Source organism: Nannospalax galili, unplaced genomic scaffold (genome assembly GCF_000622305.1).
Source record: "Nannospalax galili isolate Female #2095 unplaced genomic scaffold, S.galili_v1.0 scaffold1477, whole genome shotgun sequence".
NCBI lineage: Eukaryota > Metazoa > Chordata > Mammalia > Rodentia > Spalacidae > Nannospalax > Nannospalax galili.
The window spans coordinates 1,267,689-1,291,356 of NW_008339642.1; the positions used below are offsets into that span (position 1 = coordinate 1,267,689).

Below are 23,668 nucleotides of genomic sequence, written 5' to 3' on the forward strand. Positions count from 1 at the left end.
CTCCCTGATGAACTGTGACCTGGGAGATATAAGCTGAATAAACCCTTTCCTCCCCAAGTTGGTAGCGGTCAGAGTGTTTTGTCACAGCATGAAGACACAAACTAGGACAACAGGAAACAGTTTTCTAAACATATGAACTCACAGCAATGGTGACAGCATGCACAAGACCCACAGAAGCTCAACTCAGACAGAATCCCAGTATGGAAGTGGGGAGGTGGGTAGGAGGCCCCAGCTCCAGCTGAGGAACTATTGGCAACTGGTGTCTGCTAGGAGAGAGTCAGTTTTCTAAGGATATGATTCTGAATAGGTTGACCAGGCTCTGGTGGATGGACCCACAGAAAAGACATTTGAGGACTGGACCCACACAAAAGGCATTTAAGGACACAGATTGACTCAATAGGCCTTTATATATATATATATCAAAGTACAAGAAATTCGACAGAGTATTGAGGGGAGATGCAGATGGGGAGATGGGGAGAGGGTCTAAATATCAAATCAAATTTCAAATTGTATGAAATTCACAAAAATTCAAATATATCTCACTCCTCAGTAAATATGAAACACTGCCTAATTTCAACATCTCCTGCTGGAGGATGTTGCAGACTAAGTTGGAATGTGGCTTATTTTTCTACCACCATACAGGAATCTACCTGCTCCTTTTAGAGTATCACTCAAGGATTTCAAATCCAGGGCTTGGAGAAAGACTGTACTTCCCATCAATGTCAGGGCTCTAACACTGGTGCACACAACCGATGCCTTTACTTGGGTCGGGTATCAGGCTGCCTCAATGTTTCCAAAAGAGGAAACCAATGGTCTGCCCCATTGAAACAATTCACTAGTATACAGAAAATCTTCTACTGATTTAAGAAAATAAAAAAATGATCTTTCTGAATGTGACTGCACAACTAGCCAGAAAGTGTTCCATTCTGTATATCCATGCCTCTTGGCAATGCATCTTTACAGGCCTGGTTATGAATAGGTGGTATCTATTTCCTTACTGTATGAATGATTTGCTTTGGCACAAAAAATATGGCAGACACACCAGTATGGCAATTCTATCTCTAGGGTCTTGAAGCATCTACTCTCCTTCAGAGGTACAAAGCCAGTGCCCTGTGGGAACAGACTGGACCAACCTGTTGAAGAAAGAGAGACCATATGAACTACATACAGGTCAGCCAGTCTGCCCAGTGGAAGGCCCAGCTGTAGCAGACAGCTGTACTGCAGAGCCATACATCCACCACACCTCACTGCAGAGGCCAGAAGGAGCCCAGCTGAGACCACAGAATGATCCATCAGACCCCACACCACAGTGACAACCCACAGCAGGACCCAAAGGAAGAGTTGTTCTTCTAGGGCACGAGCATTAAGAGTTGGCCACACACCAAAAAACTATTATTGGGTTTTTTTCCCCTATAACTAACTACATTAGAAAATCAAATGAGAGAAAGACAAAAAAAAAGAGAAATATCTTAGTGAACAAAATAAATTTAAAAGGAATGACTAAATCTACGATCACTCATTTCTAAAGCAGACTTATATGTTCAACTACATCACTTTCGAATAGGTCAACCTCAGCTAGGTTACTAGTTTTGGGGTTTTTTTATCTGTCTGTTTGCTGTTGCTGAAAATGATGCTGCCGCCCTGACGGAAGGAAGGATGTTGCTGGTATTTAAGAGATGCACATTCTGATCTGAACTCTCACCAGCTAGCTGTACGGCTACAGCAGATTGCACTCACTCACTCACTCCTAGTTTTGTTGTCGTTGTTGTGTTTTTTTCTTCAGGCACAAAGTAAGGAAGAGCATGGTATGAATCCAGGAAATGCTTGGCTTCAAGTATCTCAGGGACAGGGTATTAGATAAAGAGGGAAAAACCAAGACATGTGCCCAGGTAGCAACGTAGTAGATGGTGTGTCTATAAATGTGCATGTAAATGCTTGTACACACAAGTGCAGCCAGATGTGCACAGATGTGTCCTAATTTGGTTTCTACTGCCATGGAAAAACACTGCCCAAAACTAACTTGGAGAGGAAAGAGTTTATTCCGTCTGTATATTTCATTTCCAAGGCACAGTTCATCTTTGAGGAAAATCAGGCAGGAACTCAGGGCAGGCACCTGGAGGCAGGAACTGAAGCACAGATCACAGAGGAATGATGCTTTTGGGCTAGCTGACAATGGAAGCTGTCCAACATAAGATGTACATGAAGGCCAGAGAACACATGGGTTCCTCAGAGCCCTCTAATCATGGTTTTTAAAAACAGTGTCTTTCATTGGCCTTAGGATCACTAATTGGGCTAGGCTGGCTGGCCAGCAAGCCGTCAGGATCCACCTGTCTCAGGCTCCCCAGAGCTTGGATTACACGTATGCCCTTCCAGGTCCATACTTTTTGCCTGGGTTCTGGGGACCCAAGTCAGGTCCTCAAGCTTGTGCAGTGGGCACCTGGCCAACTGAGCATTCTCCCCAACTGTCTTGATCCTCAATTCTAATAGAGAAAAAGTAAAAGGATTGAAAATAATACATTCTAAAGCCTGGTCCAATTCCAAAATGAAGGACTTCGTGGGACTTCTGTCTGAAACATTAACATTTTGACCACATTTCTGGGTAAAACAGAAACACTGCATTCTTTCCAGGTAACTTAGCACCAGGACTATGCCAAGTGTGGCCCTAAGCTACAGAGACAGTAGTGAAGAGGGCAGATGTGCATCTGCCTCAGTGGTGTGCTGACAAAAGTGTTATGGCTTAACAGACTCAACTGTAAAATTACCTCCCAAACGCATGTCAGTCACAAGGCACAAACATTTGAATTCACACATAGTGGGAGCATTTATACCATGGATACTGGCAAACACTACAAATAGGTTTCCCAGTGAAAGATCTGGGCGTTAAAACTCACTAGGCCAACACTCGACACTGCTCTCATTGATTTAATAGTAGTTGATACAGAAACTGGACATGATGACTATGTAAATTTCTTATTATAATTATGAAAGGCATGGCAAAGTGAGGTAGGGGTCATTTAAATGGGAGACAATATACAATTCAAGCAGAGCAAAATTACTGAGATGACTTCAAAAGGAAAGGAACGTCCTGGTACAAGGAACAAGCCCTGTGCCGTTACTGTGGCTGGGGCACAAAAGGCCAGGGCCAAAGGTTCCAGGGATAGAGCAAAGAATGTGCAAGCAAGGAAGACGTTCGGCTCTGCAGCTCTGGGAAGGCTGGTTCTGAAGTGGCAGCAGGACTAGGTCAGACAGGAAGCAAGGAAGAGTGTGGGATGAATCTAGGAAAGGCTTGCCTCATCGGATGAAGATGGAAAACCGGGAGCCATGTGTCCGGTTCATACCTGAAGTATAAGTGTGCAGTCCCTGAGGAAGGAGTAGAGGAGGGCTGCCGCTCAGATCTACCAAGTTGACTGAGATGAATAAGTAGGGAGGAGGTGAAAAGTATGAGAGGAAGGCCATCAAGAAGTCAGAATGTTTCAGGGTAAGGGGTGTTCAGTATTAATCAAGTGCTGATTCACAAAAGCACTAAGAATGGTGGGTGTTTCCAAAAGTCCAATCCCTGGTGGTCTGGAGGATGAACATGATGGACAGCAAGAATGGAGAGTGTTTAGGGAAGTTTTCTATTAAAAGAGGTTTGCTGGTAATGAAAAGGCAGAGGAGTACAGGGGTGAGAGAAAGCTTACTTTCACTGGAGAAGAGGCGTGTCACGTTTAACATTGGTGGTATGGATTTGGTTATGGGGAATATTGGTAATTCAATAAAGAGAGGGAATAACCATTAGAGTGAACTGTCAGATTCACTGAGAAGCCAGGGTGTTGGACATAATATGTAGAGACAACCTGGGAAAGGAGGCGGACAGGAGGCAGCAGGGCTGGACGAAGCAGGTGGAGATGCCCTATTACAGTTTCACAATTACTTTCTTCTACAGGAGGTTGGAGGTCATGTAAACTGCAGAGGGAGGCAGCTGGAGGTTAAACGTGGAGACTTTAATGAATGAGTAACAGAAGGAACAAGTCTTGGCTTTGGACCCCGGCAGATGGGCCAATTACCACTTAGTAGCCTGTAACCTTAGACAAACTACTGTACGGCCTTTCTCAGTCTCATTCATTCGATAAACATTGGTTAAGCAATTACTATATAGTAGCAGTATACTAGAAGCAGGTAATGGCATTTGAGAAATGTCCCTGAATTCAGGGGCCTCATCTTCAATGTAATGTGAAGTAAAAGGAAGTTAGACAAAGCTACCACAGCGTTGAAAGTGTCGCAGTGGAGACAAGCATGAGGTGTTCCAGCAGTGCTGAGGAGAGGCTCCATTCGAGCCTCGGGCTAGAAACCTCAGGGAAGACCTGCCAGCAGACTACCCGTAGCTTCAGTTTCCCTAATGCAAACTAAAAATCTACTAAATGTTATACTTAAAAGATAGACTACAGAACACCTTTCCACAATGTCTACAACAGGAAAGCTTACCAGTAATTTCTACTTTCCTCCCCTGCAAATTCTCCTGCAACAACCTAGACTACTGTGGTAATACACAAAACTATCCAACACATATTTTCTGTGAAATTTTCACTTATTTTTCAAGACAAATTCTTTCTTTGTTATGAGTGGAAGTCGATAAAATTATCCTTGATATCTAACACCCAACTTAGATTACACAAGACAGCTAAAAATAATATCTGTCTTCCATAGGGAATTATAGTCACAGAATATACCAGCATTTCACCAATTCTGACCCCTCGATTTCTCTCCTGTGTTTACAGTGCAGGCATAGCTGAATCTTCAGTTTCTGAATCTTTCACATCCTGAGTCTTAGCTTCCCCTCCAGTAAATGAGGGCCCAGTATATCAGTTCCTAAAATTGTTGGTAAAGGTACAAACACCTCAGTCTTTAACCGGCGTAGACAATGAAAGAACTGATAACTGATTTACTCAAGGGAGTGAAATGGACTAATCTGCATCTCAGTGAATTGGTTTTTCAATGGTGTTCCAGCAAAGGTTTGAGTTTGTCCATCAAAGGTTTGTGCCTGTGTTCTGAACACTTGGTCCCTGTGTGGCCATGTTGAGGTGCCAGGCCTTTAACAGGACAGGCAGGAGTTGAGGTAATTAGGTCATTGAGTACATGGTTCTTGGAATGGATTGATGTGCTTCTGGCAGAACTGAAGTAATTATCTCGAAAGCTAATTGGTATAAAGCAAGGCCACCCCATGTGCATGGCCTCTTGTGTATACCTCCAGTTCCCTTTCTGTATATACACCATGATGTGACTCAGTCAGGGGCCCCTCATTTGGATGTTTATAAAACACTCTTTGGACCCCTCAGGACCCAGAATTGAGTCTCAAATATCTTTGCATAGCAACACAAAACTGACGTTTTCTGCAGGTTAGCTTCCAGATTCGTCTCCCAAAGGTAGTATGTGAGCTCCCCCAGTGTCTCTTTCTACGGAAACAAAATAACACAGGCAGCTCCCACGTTTAGTACTTACATTACATGATCTAGCAAGAGCAGACACTTCATTGCCTATAAGATGGTGGAAATGTGCTACTGTAAAGAAACTTTGCAATGCCTCAGAGAAGCCATAACCAATTCAAATTTCATTCAGCAATATTCAACAAAATTTTCCACCATAATGGAAATGCTACATAGTGACACATCCACACATGGCTACAAAACACTCAAACATGGCTACTGGAATGAAGGAAATGAATTTTTATTTATATTGTATTTTAAGTTTAAATATAAAAGGCACATGTACCTAGAGAATGATATATCAGCACAAAACAGGCTCAGTACGTTGAGCTGGGGGTGAAGTTAATCCTCTTCACTTCACAAAATAAGTCATTCTACCTGGTGTCCTGGAGTCCCCCATTCTCATTTCCTTTAGATTAATGGCCCAATTCAACTTGAAATCCTTTGCCAAGGAGTCATATTTATAAATCTTACCTATCACAATACCATGTAAAAGTCACTTTGGAATAATAGCCTTTTAAAGTGGAGAGGGACCTCAGGGCTCGTACACTTCAGATCCATATTTCAGAGTGAAGAGGTGGGCTTAGGGCATCAATTGCTTTGTTTAAAACACAGGAGCAGGACTGGGATATGCTGACCTTTGGCCATTCTTTTCCAGCAAAAAATCCAGTCTTTATGCAACATATCTGATAGCCCACTGAGAAAGAATTAATAACATTCCACATGAAGCTTCATAACCACTAACTTATTGAAGCTTCCAGATGGATACTATCATAGAGTCCTGATAGTTACACTGATGACCTAAATGAGCCTACAAGTTCATGTAAATTAAGTAGGCTGGCCTGGTGGAGACTATGACAGATTGGAGATCACATGTCCTGACTATAGAGGGCATCTGCTGCTCTACTCCAGCCAAACCTGGTCATGGGGCCTGCTGGACAGTGCTACCAATGCCTTGTAATAATTTTGAGAGATCTAGATTTACATACGAATTCCCTAGATTTTTTAGATGCTACAAACCTGTGTCTATGTGTTTAAAACACTATGTAGTCTAAGCAAAATTTGTTTTATGGTTAAGTTCAATATTTAGTTTTCACTTCATATATAATAAGATATATAAAGTCTGAGTTACTGACAATTAAAGCTTCCATAATAGCTGGTGGTGTCAATGCATACCCACACATGCCAACTCTTAGGCCTCAACTGTAACTACATCTCAGGATTTTCTCAAAGCCTGGGGCTTGCTTGAGAGGAACCTCTAAGGCAAGAGCAGATGTTTGCAAAAGAGCTGGGTCAGCATCCCCAGGAGAGCTACCCTCGGCCACTACCTTCTGAGAACTGGTGGCTAACTGCCATAGCTCTCTCCCCTCTGTACTGTCTCCAGATTTCCCCAGAGGGATGGAAGTTCTACTGTCTACCATGCTGGCCTATTATCACTCACCCTACATTCCTTACCTTGGCTTGCCTACCTCACTTTCCCACTGTGTCTATATGTCAAAGGTTTACCTGGGTAGAGCTTGGGGTTGGCAGCTGGATGAACCCAGCCTACAAATACCAAAACCTGTTTGGGTATTTTGTTTTGTTTTTTGTTTTTCTCTTTAATTATGAACTATGTAGGGCCAAGCTTATGAGAAAGTCACAGTATAAACAGGTTGCATCTACTCTGGTATTCTACTATCTCAATATTCAGAATAGAGTGCTGACATTGCTGTCCTCTTGCATAATGAAGCCACGCAAGAGGAACAAATGTTCATCTAAAAATAGAACCCATTATGTATAGCAGCACAGTCATTAGCTTCTTAGTATAGCAACTAGTTCTGCCTCATAAAACTTCATGGAAGCATTCATTTCACACAGGTGTGCCATGATGTAATGCTATTTCGACCACAGAGCTGAAGTGGTGCACTGCATCATCCTGGAGAGAAATCTCAGGCCAAATCATTCTCAGCTCGTCAACGTTCCCCACCGAAGGCAGAGTGAAAACAGCATAGAAGAGAAGTGTGAATTTCACTTTGCCCACTTTACATAGTAATGTAAAGGTGACTGAAGGGCAGGCTTCCTACCACAACTGAAAATTATCTGACTTTCTCTGGTTTCCCAGGTTGGGGGTATGTGGTAATAATGACAATGTTCCTACAAACTGAGAAGAAATGATAGAATATCGCAATGTTGTAACATAGTGTCTCTGTTTCTGTATTCATAAATGAAAACAATCTATTCTTTATACGGTTTTGTTTAGTTTTGTTTTGTGTGTGCTAAATGGTGAGCAGGGCTTTGTGCATGCTAAGCCCATACTCCGTCACTGATAAAACTGAGAACTTTAAGGTCATTCCTAATACCACATTCCCTTATTCAAAAGTGCAACTAATTAAATATGTGCCTTTGTCTAGTGGAGACTCTAGGAAAACAAACATGAAGGAGCATAGGCAGACTTGAATGAGGCATGTTCGGTAAGCACAAGTGGATAATAAATACCTAGGCATCTGGTGAACGGGAAGCTAAATGAATTTTAATCAACCGAATATAACTAAAGAAAATCTATTCAGATTCACTCTTGGATATTGAGAAACACTGTAAACATGTTAGGAATTCCCCGTCTTATTAAGTACAGTATTAAGACTATCATGCAATCAGAGTTAAATAATTCAGAACCTTGCAGGGTCTATGGGTCCTCACATCGAGTGTCTGATAGAAAGCAGCCCTGGCACAGACAGCCCAGGCAGCATGGGGTCAGCATCTAAGGAAGTTTGCTGGATTCATTGGTGATGCTCACTCTGCTGTACAATACAATCAAATGAGGAGTTTCCAAAGAACAATATTATACACCACACACCAGCCCGGTAAAGCAGAATCAGTGGGGGTTGTGAAGGGGGTTGGACAAGCAGCAGCAATCTTTGTATTTCCCCAGTGATCGTAACATGCAGCCCAAGTCAGAATCCCTTCTCAGACTTTGTCTCTTCTTGGCAAATGTACTATGTCTATTGAGATTCTTTATCCAAACAAATCGGGGGGGGGGGAAGCTCCTGCAGATAAACAATGTTATACATCAATCAGTTTCTTTGAAAAATAAAATGTGAGGGGCTGGAGAGATGACTCAGTGGTTAAGACCACTGGCCTCTCCTGCAGAGGACCTGGGTTCGATTCCCAGCACCCAGATGGTGGCTGCAAACCATCCTTAACTCCAGTTCCAGGGAAATCTGAAGCCCTCTTCTGACCTCCGTGGCATTGCACAACATGGGTGCACTCACATACATGCAGGCAATACACTCCTACACATAAAATAAAAAAATAATAATAAATAAAATATTTTTAAAAATTAAATGTGAGAAGCTAGAATATATGACCAAACTGCCCTGTCTTGATTCTATTTCTGACACTAACCAACCATATCACCTCTATGTGCACTTCAATTTACTTGCTTATAAATGGGGATAATTATAGCACTGTCCACAGGTTTATAGAAATGATTAAACAGTGTATGTATTATTATAATACAATTATATAGCTTGCAATGTTTGTATATTATAGTATGCATATATTGTATAATATTATGTGTATATTATAACACATACTATCTGAAAAAATATATATATATATAACTATACCACCCAACATATATTTATATCTATACGCACACCATATATGTTCACTGTAGCACAATATACATACCATATATGCCATAAATGTTATAAATACTATACTCCTATACCACATAAATATCTAATAAATATGTGCAACAATTCTATATACCATATGTGTATGTCTCTCTCTCTATATATATATGTGTGTGTGTGTGTGTGTGCATATATATAGATATACAAAATCATTGACTGGCATGTGGAAAACACCACATTCGTGTTTGCATTTTTGGTGCCAATGATGCCAAGAACACGAATAAAAAGAAACAAACAGTCATTAATACCCTAAATTTCCCCAGACTTGAAATTTTCTTTTATATAAAAATATAAATAATTATAAATAATAATAACATGCTAATAGGGGCTGGAGAAATGGCTCAGTGATTAAGAACACTGGTTGTTCTTGCAGAAGACCGAGGTTCGAATCCCAGCACCCACATGGCAGCTAACAACTGTCCGTAACTCCAGTCCCAGGGGATAAAATAAAAATAATAAATAAAATTTTTTTAAAAGTTAAAAAATCAACATGCCAATAAACAGGTTGTTCAAAGTTTGCATTTTTGTCTTTTAATTTTTTTAAATAAAATAAACAATAAATATGAAATATGAAAAATGCAACAAAATAATTATGTTACTTGTCTTAGTCTCTTTGTGGGTATATTAAATACTTAGATAGTGGGAATCGAAATTGAGTTTTACCCAGAGACAAAAAGAGAGGTTTGCCCTGCTGATTAACTATAGAAAGAACTTGACAAGACTCCATTGAGAGGACCAAACAATATTGAACTTGCAAGAAAAGGAAGCACAGAGCAATCAAGAACAACAACTGTATCTTGCTCAAGCAAGCGAGCACAACTTTATGTCAATACCAAGTATCTAAGAGCTCTGTCTATTCCCAGCAAAGGAAGTGGACTGTCTGTGTAACTGGAGAAAAACTGTAAACAATATACAAATACAATTCCTCCACACATTCTTCCAATTCAGTATCACAAATCATGTTTCGAATCAAAAAATAAAAATCCCCTTATAATAACTTCATAGTATGGAAAATACCCCATTTAATTTCTCCTATAAGACTGAGAAGAGCTAAATATAAGAAACTCATAAAACTAAGCACAATTTTGTAATTAAGTTATGTTGAATTTTGAATTAAAGCCCGGATGCTACCTGCCTCTAATTTTACTTACAATGTGTTAAAATGTGTGTTTACGTTGTTATTCCCCAGAGGAAGCACAGTGATGGCAACAAAACAATCCTATAAATGTGTTTATATCCAAAGTCCAATTCCAAGGAAACTGTTATGATGCCATTTCATAATAACTATAATGATTTTAGAATACACTTTGATTAAAACATCTACCGAAAAACATGAATCATTACCTCGGGAATTTGAGAAAGATTCCATTCTGATCACATTCATTCTTGTGTCCACACACATTAAGCCCCAGCATCACCTCCTTCTCTATGCTAGCCAGAATTTATGGATGTGAAAACTGAGGGGAGATCTTGGTAGTGCAAAGAGAGCAGTGGTGATAAAGATGGAATTTAACTTGGAAATGGAATTGATGAGTCAAAAGATGTCCTGTTCTCAGCAGTGATTCATGGCTGATTGCCTGTGCTCACAAACAGTAAGAACCTAAATTCTAAGGATCGAGTCAGTGTGGAGAGATAGTGAGAATGCCATGTGACTGGGATAATTCTAAACAATTATCTTAGGAACAGACACAGGTAAGTATGCAGCATCTGATTTTTCCAGAGGATAATAAAGCTACTTTCTCTTATCAAAGGCTTCTAAATCATCATAAAGCTTATTCTGTAAGATGCCTCAAATTCCCAATACTTTAAGTAACTTTCACCTATGATGGAGTATTTATCCCCAGAGCAAAAGTCTTTCTGGCAATAAATCCTTTCTTTGCCTTCCATGGCTCTGTTCCCAAAACATTATGAAATACATAAACAAACATCTTGTTTGCCCAATCAGTCCTAAGCTTCAATGCTCTTGATCAAAAGAACACAATGGAGTCTGAATAGAAAACAGGTCATTGTTGCTGTGAAGAAGAAAGAGGGAATAAAAATCCACACATAAATAAATGGACACTTGGTTTTCAAGGCGGCACTTTTGTCCCTACCAATGCGTTAGGAGTAACTGTTTAGTCAGAGACTGATTGTTTACAGCAAAAGTCAACACAAGGAACTGGCGCTCACAAAGTAGTAGGCATGATGTTATTGTGCACAGGGAACCTTCATACCAACTGTAAGAAAGCAAAACTTACACACCGGAGGGGATACAGTAAACAAACAGCAGACCTAGGACTCAAAGGCACGTCCTCCACAGCAATTTAAAAGCCCTGGCTTAAACAAAGAATTCACCTAACTAGTGACTCTTAACTAAGGAATATCTTTATCATCTTTATTCTGGAGGCATCTAAATTAACCTGTTCAAATTTACATAATCACAACAAGAAGTTCCCAGACAAGTGTTCTAGTAAGAGGAGCTTACTTTAGAAGTAGTTCTAGGACACACTGGGGCTGAGGAAGTGAAGTAGGAAGGGGAAAAATGCTTACAGGGTGTTTTCAAGCCAGTTATCAATGGAGTGTGTTGGCTTAATTCTACCTGAGCACTTTGGGAAATAACATAAAGCATGCATGCACCTTTGAGTTTTCCCACCCAAGAGATGTCACAGGTGTGATATGTACCCATCAGATATTATATGTTAGGGTAGTTGTTACTCCCCAGAAACTAAGCAGCTACATGGGAGGCAAAGTGACTTCTAATGGTTGGAAAAAAACAAAAAGAATGTAGGTGCTAGCTGCGCACTGGCATACAGCTGTGGGGCCTATGGATTGGCAAGGACCAGGGCACAGACTTGGTACCATTCCTACTCTACCTTCATCACGACAGTGAAGGCAAGGCAGAGAAGGTGAAGGAAAACGCTTTGCCCACTGGTAATGTTGGTTAGTCTGCAGTGACTGGTGATGTCCTGCTCCAAGCCAAGGAACAATCACAGCCCTCACAAAGCCATCTGCATAGGAACTTTGCTTTGTCTAAGGTGATTTCAGTTCTTGTTTCAGTCTCTGGGGAAAGTTAACAAACAACAGTGACTAGACTTCATTCCTTAATTTATAATCATCTCTTTATTCTCAAGCATCGCAGTCAACTCTGGAGTACCACATAAAAGTAAGGTCAGAATCATTGTTTCTAGAAAGTACAAGATAAATGTCTCCTAAAGCAGATGCCCACTGCCAAGTCGTCAATCATAAAATAAAATGTGTGTCCATCAGTTCTTAATGGCGCCCAGACAAGTTTTCAGTAGCAAATCAGTAGATTTTTTTTGTTGGGGTTTATGATTCATCATCCAAAATATTTTTGAACTCTGGACTCCTGTTTTAAAAATATCACTGGCTTATGTAAATAACTTTTAAAATTTTCATTTGAACTCTACATAGAAATCTAAGGTTATCATAAGAGAAGGGTACCTACATTTATAGAAACTTCATCAGCATTCTACAAGGACCCCAAATGCTGCCTCATGCAAAACCCTAAGGCAGAACAGAAAAGCAGATGGAGCAGATGGAAGAGCCAATCCCTCTGTCCAAGGTTCCCAGAAATGACTAAACATGCAGGTAGAACATACAGTGGTCGCAGGACATGGAGAAATCAAGTTGGTATTAACCAGAAAATATTTTCCCTGCTGGCTAGCTTCCATAGTATTAGAAGGTGTTGGAGAAAAACAAAGTCATCAACTGTCTTACCCGTCTGTGAATCCTGTGAACTACAATAATCACCTACATGACAAGATACACTGGGCACAATAGTGGTGCAAATGCTATGGTGGTAACGAGTCGCTAGCTGATTGGATTTAGGACCTGCTCCACAGGAGGAAGCCATGCCTGTTACTATAAATCTGGCCCCAAACCATGGATTTAGTTGCTCATAGGTCCCAGGGGTGAAATTACTACTATTACTCTGCTAAATGGGCATAAAATCAAATTGCCCTCTAAATTTATAACTCTCTACCCAACTCTCAGACCTCATCAGAGAAGACTTTCATCTACGTACAGTGGATGGTAGTTAATGCAGAAACTCACAACACGTCAAAAGGCATTTATGACTCTGTAGCGGAGTCCTCCCACCCAGTGGCTCAGAGCCCATTGTAAGAGCCAGAGGGTGGGGAGGACCGAGGCAAAACAGTGTCTCCTGGACTTGACAGAGTGGTTGCACTCATGAACTCACAGAACTGTGGCTTCCTGCACAAGACCTGCAAAAGATCAATCCAGTCAACACTCTAGCTTGGACAGGGAAGGGCTTCACAAGCCCCAGCCCCTAACTGAGGAGCTATGGACAGTTGATGGCTTCTGGGGGAGGGAAAGTCTGTTTTCTTTAAAAGTGTGGCCCCTGGTAGGTTGACCATGCTCCAGTAGGTGGCCCCACACCCAGGAGTATATGGGCAGCACAGATTAGACTCAACGGATCATTAAAAAGAAAAAGAGGGACACGAAGTTGGAGGGAGGGTAGGGAAGTGGGGATGGATGGGAAGAAGATAGAGGGAGGAGTGTGGGATGACTATGATCAAAATACATTGTACAGAAAATTTTTTAAATTTATTTATTATTTTATATGCATGCATATATTGCCCACATGTAGGTAAGTGCACCCGTGTCGTGCAATGCCTGTGGAGGTCAGAAGAGGCTGTCGGATCCCTGGGACTGGAGTTATGGACAGTTGGCTGCTGCCAGGTGGGTGCTGTGATTCAAACCCGGGTCTTCTGCAAGAACAGTCAGTGTTCTTAACCACTGAGCCATCTCTCCAGGCCCCATTGTATAGAATTTTTAAAGAACTAAGAAAAATATTTTTTTCAATATGCAAGTAGAAATATATGTCTATAATCTAGATGTCTCACAGGAAAACAAAAAGGGCTGCTCTTCCTGAACCTGAAAATACAAATTCTGGTGGCTCCGAACAAAGCAGAGAATGACAGTGAAGCCCACAGGCAGTGATATATAGGAGGGAACACATGAAATAGAAGTCCACAGACTCCAACACACAAGAGGACGTGTGTCTAGAAGTCCACAGGCTCTGATACACACACGGGAACACACGAGATACTCAAAGCAGGTGGTAGAGATGGGGGCCAGGGGACAAAGGAGCAGTAAAGTTAGGTCCAACCACCTTTGCAGGTTTCACCTACCCTTCATATTCTAAGCCAGGAAGAAAGTCCCAAGGGTGCTGTGAGGTTCTTCCCTGGTCAGATACAACTAGGAAGTAGAAGCCACCCCTGAGGCAATGTATTTGGAGAAATTAAACTTAGAGATCCATCTCCCACCATTCCTGTGCCCACTACGTGTGGCTTAAAACCTTGGTCACTGATATGACACAATAGTGAGTTAGAATGATGACAGGAAATCCCTTTGAAATGTGACTCCATCAAACTTCAAACATCAAGTCATCTTATTGTTATTCGATGTTAGGAAATTTAAGACAAGTCACAGGCAGAAAGAATATATTTACAACATTCATAGCAGCCAGTATTAACGTCTAGAATACAAGGAGAAGTATCAGCACGAGAGCAGAAGATATAGCAAGTAACCCAAAATAGAAATGCCCAATAAATGTGTGAAAATATGCTCAGTTTACTGGCAAATCCAGTTAGGGCAGATTAAGTCTGAGATAGAACAGTTGCATCAGATAGGTGAAAGTTAAAATGTTTCCTAACAGTGCCGATTGGAACTTGAGAAATCAGTTCCTCTCACATGAGACTGGTAGAATTAAACAATGGAATAGCCAAAGACTGAAATTTAAAATATGTATAACCTACAACCAACAACTGTAAAAAAGCATTTCCCTTAGGGAACCCCTGACCCACATACCGAGAGAAAGGCACACCAGGCTGGCCATTGCTCTGTATTGTAGCAATGTTTGCTGTAGCCCCAAATTAGAAAAAAATAAACACCAAGAGTCCACCAAGAGGAACTTTCTTAACATTAAATAAAAGTCAGCAATCCAATCTTTTGTACACAATGGGGCAATATAAAAGAATAACATATATTCATACATGAAAATTTCTCCAAGACAGACTGTGAACTAAAAAGTAAGTTGTGGAACAACAAAAATAAGATGATGATAGGATAAAAATGGATGTGAACACACAAAATGTAGTGTCTCCACAGTAACACATGCTCAAACTCAGGAAAGAAACCCAGAAATATACCAGGAAGGTGCAACCAATAGCTGACTCTGGAAAAAAGACTAGGATTGGGATCATTGGATGACATTAAACATATTTGTACCATGTTGCTTTGCCACCAAAAAGAAAATATTTATTACCTGCAAAACAAAAATTAAAACCTGTAAAAAATGGTAGTAAAAATCCTTAATTAAAAATGCTTGTTTTTTCCCTCTCATTCCTTTTTAAATTTCTTATGCTGATACTTTTTCCCTCCTTGAGGTTCCTTTTATGGGGAAAGAGGGAAGGGTTTGCTCAACTTCATTGAACTTCTAGGCTAAGAACTAGTCTAAGTTTGTTTTATTTTTACACCAAACTTGGCCAGGAACCAGGGGATTGAATTGCAAAGCGAAGTTCTCCTGTTTCACACCATAGGGCCGGTTTGGGGTTGACTCCTTCCTCAGATTCTCCTAGTTCCACGATTTTCATGGCTGCACTTCCTGTTAGGATTTCTGGTGTCTGCATGGCATCTTCTAATGTAGGCAACCTCTTCAGGACTGGGGTGGGCAGGAACTCTTTCTCACTCATGACTTAGAAATAAACACACTCTCCTCATATAATCTATGCTTAAAGCAGAAAAGTCACTGTGCTTAAAATAATATATTCAGTAATTCGTTTTTGCTAATTATATTCAATAAGCTTTTTAGAGCCAACAGTAAGTAGAAAGAATTGTCAAAATAAGTCCAGCGCTGGTACAAAGTATGAACAGTTAGCCTTAAAAGTGATATTCACATTCATCTGCTTACACCATCCCCAAACATTCTGTCAACGTTTCACTAAACACATTTCAGCTCCCTAAAAATGACTTGCTAGCTCTGGTTTTAAATTCTGAAGCCTATCATCTGTGCTATCTGTCTTTGTACCTATCATTTCTATGGTGACAAGTCATAGGAGCGGTTGGGGAAGGCAGCATGTCACTGTCTATAGAGAGAAGTCAGCAGCTTGAAATCAGTGGCTCTGGCACAAGGCATGATGTAGCCATGACAAGAAAAGGATACAGATTAGACCCCAAAACTGTGAGGATTTTCTTCCAGTGCTATAAAAGGAAAGCTCTTCTAAGCCACTCAGCTTGCCTGTGAACACAAGAGGCTTAGGGTGATTGCTAATCAAGATGCTTCCATACAAGCTTCATGGACCAAAGGCAGAAAATACTGAGAGAAGCCTCAGAAAGAAGGGCATAAATACCAATAAATACAATAGATACCAGTGCAAGACTCCAACCATGGAAAACAGCTGTGTAAAATCAAAGGGCAGCCTTGACAGCACTGTGTTCTTTTCTCTGAGGAGAGATGTCTATAAAGCAGGTGATAGATTCTTAAGACTAATTGCCAGAAAAAAAAAAAAAAAAAAAAAAAAACTTTAAAGAAGGACTCCCACTAAGCAGCATCATGACCGCACCACTTGGCCTTTTAAAAACGATCTTATGCACAGCCTCAACTAAAAGCCTGGCGTGTTGCCATTTGTTTGTGTGTAGTATCGTTCACCCTGCACTGACTCTAATACATTGTTTACACTTGTCCACAACCCAAAAGTGGACGCATCACTGATTCTGTTCCAGAACTGGGCTTAAAGCCAGAAAGAAAATGACAAACTTGAGAATGTGGTAAGCTTTTTATTATTATTTTCTTAAATTTTCTCATCATTTAGAGTCTACAACATACGATTATTGACTGAAAAATAAACTCCCAAACTGATAAATGACTGAGGGGTGACTTATGGATCTAAGGAGTGAAAAGTAAAGTTTACCAGTTCTTGGGTAAGCAATAAAGAGACCGAAGGGGTCCTCCCCCTCCCCCATTATTTGTTCCCATTGGTTACAAACAGCATCCTTACCAAGAGGGAAAGGCTGGTGTGAAATACTGAAAGACATTATTCCACATTTGAAAATAAGCCTGGGTCAAAATATTGGGCTTACAGAACAATAGAGATGTATCAAAGAGTCTTTGGTCCTAAACCCTCTCTTCCTCAAGCAAAGAAACATTTATGATTAGTCTTCCAGAAGAGCTTAACTGAGTTGCCATGAATTATTTAAAAACCTCAAAATATCCTCTGCTGCTTTTATGGAAACTTGATTTACAAGCTGAAAAAATCAAACTGATAGTTTAGTCTCTTGTATAAACACCCAACCTTTAGAAATGCTCTAGGCATTACAAATAAATCTTTCACAAATATAGCTGCAACCATTCTAAAAATAGTCTTTGGGAGGAGAAATAAAATCACAAAAAACAAAACCTCTTTCAAGCCATTGTTTTATACATAACAGCAGGAAACCAAACAGAATTGTCTAAGCCAAAGTGATTCACACACCCCGTAATAAACACGAACATTAAGTATGAGATTTTACCCACATATAATTTTTTACATTGGCATAGGATCTATGTTTTACTTCCACATCTGTGGCCGCAGATGCTTCCAGAACACACACACACAGTAGATAGAATGTAACTCCAGGACCACTAGGCTGGAATTTGCCTTTTGATACATTGTGAATAGGCCCATTCAGGGCTGGCCTTGGGACCAGACATTACTTTTCAGTACAGGAAAAGCTCCCCCCAGGACCCACATCTCTAACCATGGCACTGCAGGGCCTGTTCCTCTGCTCACAAGTGTAACAGGCTACCCGAGGCACAGCTGAGACTGACTATCCCAAGGTCTTTGGGTGCGCAGGATTTAACATGGCATTTCTAAAGCGAGTAATAGGAACCTAATTCCACAGTAGTTGGGGAGCTCCCAGATGCTCTAAGAGTATTCCATTTCTGTTCCATGGGTTTCTAAGTCTATTTAGCACTCTCATAAAACTCTATCCTCTCTCTCTAGGTATCAGAACTTTGATGACCAAAATATTCTGTGTGCTGGCCTTTTAGGTGCCAGTGACTCTTGAAATAATAACCACTTCCTCTGAATAGTCTTCTCCAATTGCTCATTAAACCTCAAATAAATCTTATGATCTGCAGACATTCTACTTTTTAATAATTCAATATGCAATTGTCAATTGGTTTTATAAGAAATGAGCAACTAAATTCTTGGTATTGTGGGCAGAAAGCTAATTTAGGAAGATTCTTGAAAACTGAAGGGAAAAATTAAAGGAATCGTATCCTTAAAATGTTTTTAGCATAAGTAAGTTATCAAGGCAAAATTCATGGGTCTACCAGGAAAACCTTTAATGATGGATAGCTTAGGGGAAGGGAGAAAGGAAATGCCCAGCCTTGGTCATTAAGGTCAAAAGGAACTTTCTCATCATGTTTCTCAGTCTGCAAGGAAACGACTCAACGAGTGCATGGAATCATGTTCTCTGCCAAATGCAATCTGCAAGCCCGAGTTCTTCTCCTAAGCTCAAAACACCAATTATTCCAGGACCACCGCTTCAAATTAGTATTTATGAACAGTTCTATGGCATTTGGCGTCAGACCTTCTCTGCAAGTGAAGTTCTCAAGAAAATTGTAAAAGGTCACCTGTGAAATGGACAGGCTTAAATAAGAGAATAAATACTTTGTATGCCACTAACCAACAGGACAATGTCAGAAAGAAATGTCTCGTTTCTTACCTTATTTTGATCTGTCCAGTAGAAGAAAAATCCCTGAGGATCAGTCCTCAAAATAATTGGGGTGACAATAGTGGAGTCCTGAAAATACAAGAAGAGGAAAACATGCTTTCGGGTCACTCTGCAAAGTTACTGAAAAAGCAGTAATTCATAAGAGGTTCTCCAAGGTTATCAATAATTAAGAAATTTTTCAAACAAAGGAGACAGTATTCTTTAACTTCATATTAATCACAGGACTGGAGTAATGGTTCATTGGTAAAAAGTGATTGTTATACAGGCATGAGGGCCTGAGTTCAAATTCTTAGACCCCACATAAAGCGAAGAGTCGGTAAGGAATGACTGTAATTCCAGTGCTCCTTTGCATTATGAGAGGTAGAGACAACAGAATTACTGCATGCTCATAGGCTAGCCTGGTGTAAACAGTTGTAAACATCAAAGAGATTCTATTTCAAGCAAGGTTGAAGGTGAGGATTGAAACCCAAGGTTGTCCTCTGACCTCTACATGTGTTACAGCATACACATACCCTTGCATACATACATCGAATCCATGCACATACACACAACTAAGATGGTCAAGCAATATTCAGAATATCCATACCTAACTTGTAGAGGAAAAGACAGTGACGCGTGTATTGATTAAGAAGAGGTTTCTAAGGCATTGGCATATTTTCCTTTAGAAAACTATATTTAGTTTTCCAAATAATTTTAACACCAGCTATCATTACATATTTCATACAATTAAGGTTAATTAAAATCTATGCTTGAGGATAATATTTTAAATTACATTTGCTCCATAAAGTGATTTTTAATTGTACTAAGAAGTGTAAGCATAGCATTTGGGCATTGCTGTTTCCAAGGTAACAGTAAATAAGGCCATCTTCTACATATTTGAAAAGGTACATACAAAAACCGTTGCAAATTCAAGTTCCACATACTAAAACAAAACATCATAGGTAAACAGGCTGCTGAATTTAATGTATATGTATAATAAAGCAAGCATTGCAAGTATTATGAATATAATAGCAAATATTGCTAAAATAACATGCTTTTCTTTTGGCAATTTCAGCAAGTTATACCACCCCCCCACCTCCCACCCCACCCAAAATATTCAGGGTTTGGCAGGAAATGTACTTTCTCAAAAAGGACATACATCACCACTTTTTTTCAACATTTCATACATACCCTAACCACATCACATCAATCATATCCTCTGTATGATCAAAAGTACGTGAATGAAAAGTGGAATTTACAGAGAGAACCTGGAAATGTTTTTGTCTGCCTATTGCTTTTCTCAGTCCTGCATTCTCCAGAACTGGAAGTAGGGGTATAAATAATAATCTGAGAAGGTTGTGAAACTCTAAAAGGATAATTTTAGAAAAGCACTCAGACAAATAAGTGCATGTTGCATAAATATGCTTATTATTATTATTACTGACTATATTTTAAAACAATTATGGGCCTGGGAGATGGCTCAACAAGTCAAAGAGCTTGCTGCCCAAGTCTGTGGAATTGAGTTCGATCCCCGGAATTCATATAACCCAGGAACCCACAAATTAAAAAGCTGGATGCAATGGCACGTATCTGTAATCCCAGCACTCCTATGGTGAGATGGAAGGCAGAAATAGAACAGGCTGGGAGCTTGCCGGCCAGCTTGCCTGGAGTGCACAGTCCAGAGAAAGAGACCCTGATTCAACAAGCTAAAAGGGAAGAAACAACACCTGAAAGCGGTCTCTGACCTCCACACATGCACTGTGTCATGCACATGCCCCTCCACAGAATAAATAATAAAACAATTGTATTAAAATAGTCACCGAAGATTTACCTCGAAGCATTTTATTGTGTAAAACAGATGGAACATAAAGCTTACCATGGTTAAGCACAGGACCAGCAGGCACAATGTTCATCCACCCTCCATCAACAGAACTAATTCATCTTTCCAAACTAAAACTCTACAGCCATTAAATACTCACTTCCCATTCCCTCCTTCCACAGTCCTGGAAACTTCCATTCTACTTCCCTTCTCAAAAAATTTGACTACTCTATGTAATGTGTGTAAATGGAATATGACCATAAAAATATGACTTCTGCTTCGTACATTTCATTTAGAGTAATGTCCTCCAAACTGGTTCATGTTGTAGCATTTTCAAATATCCTTCTTTTTTAAGACAAAAGAAAAGTGTGAACCCTAGACCATCACCATCAGTTTTACGGTGAGCTTATTAAAAGTGTTGACTCATAGACTTCATCCTGGACGTAGTAATCTATCTTATACTTGCCCGTTTTATTTATCCATTCATCTGTCAAAAGACATTTGGGTTGTTTCCTTTTTCTTTTTTTTCATTAAAGTATTTTATTTATTATTTTTATTTTATGTATATGAGTGCAATGCCTGCATGTAGGTAAGTGCACCTGTGTCGTGCAATGCTGCAGAGGTCAGAAGAGGGCTTTGGATTCCCCTGGAACTGGAGTTAAGGACAGTCATTAGCTGCCATGTGGGTGCTGGGATTCGAACCCGGGTCTTCTGCAAAAACAGTCAAGAACAGTCGGTGTTCTTAACCACTGAGCCATCCCTCCAGCCTGTTTCCTTCTTTTAGTGACCATCATGAATACACAATGGTGACTATCTCTTTGAGACTGTACTTTTAATTATCTTCAGTAGATACCCAGAAGTGGAACTTCTGGCTCATGTGGCAGCTCAATAGATAAACTTTTGAGGCAATTATCATCCTGCATTATTCTCATACTCTTTAAATAGATTATTAACCTACAGTTTGAAGAGTATCTTTTAAAAGAATTGCACTGGTAGCACGGAACTACAGAATGAGTGTAAATTTTCAAGATTACTTAAATTTTAAATGTCAACAAAGAAGACATTTGGAAATAAAATAGATCTTAAAATGTAGGAATAATTTTTAAATAGTTTGTTTCTTCTATGAGATGATTACAGATATAACAATTCACAGAAATATTTCTAATAAATCATAATGATATTTTCAGCCGTGTTTTATCACCTGCTCTTCTCAAGGTGAGCAAAACAGCAGCTCTGCAAGCTGCACACAGCACACACTGACTTCCAGGTGAACTGGAATTAACCTGCGGGTGTAACTTAATCACTTCAGGTCACTTATCGATGCACTGGAAAAGATTTTAATAAAACCTTAGAGGAGATTGACTGCAAGAATCCCAGACAATTGAATTCTTAAGTTAGCAGAGCAAAACTGATCAAATGTACATCCTGGAACTCTGTACTAGGCTGCCTCATTTAGTTCTGATATTGCTGTTTCTAGATTATTCCTTCTCCTTCCTCATAATTTTTAGTATTTTCCTGATCCCATCCTTGGGCACAAGTCTGCTGTTAAGTGATCATTTGTCTTGGTTCCATGCCCACTTTCTCCATAATCACCTCAAACATTCCAAGACCAACTAAAATCCAACATTCTTGGCATGCAAGGCAAGATCTGACCCAGAAATCTCCATTTTCCATTCTACCTGCTATTTCACACTGTCTAAAATGTTGCAATATTTTCCCTATACCAAAGCAACTACTCAGCCAAGGTGCTAAGTGTTGTCTTAACTGTCAGAAAATGTATCTAGGAGTGAAGTTGGAAGTACACGGTCATTCTTGCACTCCCAAGGAAAGTGAGGGTGGACTACGATTCTCGGAGAAGTTTGCTACAGAACAGAGGCAGCCTTCAGAGGGCCTATATTTTCTGCTTTCTCCATCAATATCAATAACATGTATTATGTAAGATGACAGTTTTGAAATTTACAGGTGCGTCAAATGTATTGAGTTGTTAAGATGAATTTTTGGGTCTTTTCCTTGCAGTCTCACACTTGTTTTGTCTGGGATGAAGTCTGGGAATCTATAGTTCTAATCATCTCACAGTAACACTGATGCTAATGGTCCAGGGTTCACAACTGGAGAACCACAGATACAGACCTACAGTGAGTGAGGCTTTGAGTCAGAAATACAATGACAATGTTGAATGTCATTTCTCAAGCACTGCCCACCAATTTTTGAGACAGGTTCTTTCACTGACCTAGTGTCACGAGCCACGACTCTGTCCAGCAGAGCCGAGGAAAAACGACACTGACACCAAGGTGAGGTTCAAGCTTCTGTTTCTCTTTCTTCCTTTATTCTCTCTTATATTCTCTCTCATATTCTCTTCACTATGATGCTGTCTCTCATGATGCTGTCTCCTATGATGCTGTCTCTCTCTCTGTCTATTACACACTTCAGCTCTTTATATAGCATTTCCAACAGCCCTCCCCCCAGCCGGTACCAATCAGGGCTCACACACGTGCAGCGGCCAGGCAGAGTGTAGCTCATAGGCACGTAGCAAGATCATCAGGCTGGCAGCACCTGTTTTGGGGCTCACCATACTTCAGAGTTGGGGTAAACAAGCGGGATTCACGAGCCTTGGCAATCAGCCAAGAGTTGAAGTAAACAGCACGAGGTTTGGCAGCCAGCCAGGGCTCCATCTTTGGCTGGCTCGGCTGTGCTCGCTTCCCACATCTCCCCCTTTTTGTTTTAATAAACCAAGGGAGGCCAAGGGACCGTGCCTGGCTTAGGTTGCCCTCTTTCACTTGGCATCCTTACCCGTCATCAACTCGGCAACATCATGGTTGTCGGTCTGCCTTAGGTTGGTATGCAAATGAGAGGGTCGTACCCGTCATTGACTACCGGTCAAGCATGTCTAGCCAAATGCGGAGGTGACTTGCCCTTCTCCAAGGCAGCCATAGCCTGTGCAAGCTCTTGCTGTTGGCGAGCTGTTTGCTGCCGCATCTCTCACACACACACAC

The 23,668-nt window shown here is 40.4% G+C and overlaps 1 protein-coding gene across 4 annotated transcripts in view; it reads right to left on the reverse strand.

The window, feature by feature from the left end:
* Positions 1-23,668, reverse strand: part of Plcb1 (phospholipase C beta 1) — an 803,221-nt gene that overhangs the window by 752,575 nt on the left and 26,978 nt on the right. For all 4 annotated transcript variants that reach the window (XM_029564145.1, XM_017798487.2, XM_008834353.2 and 1 more), the window contains exon 2: positions 18,869-18,946. In XM_029564145.1, the coding sequence (XP_029420005.1) occupies positions 18,869-18,946 (78 nt within the window). The remainder of the gene's footprint in view (positions 1-18,868; positions 18,947-23,668) is intronic.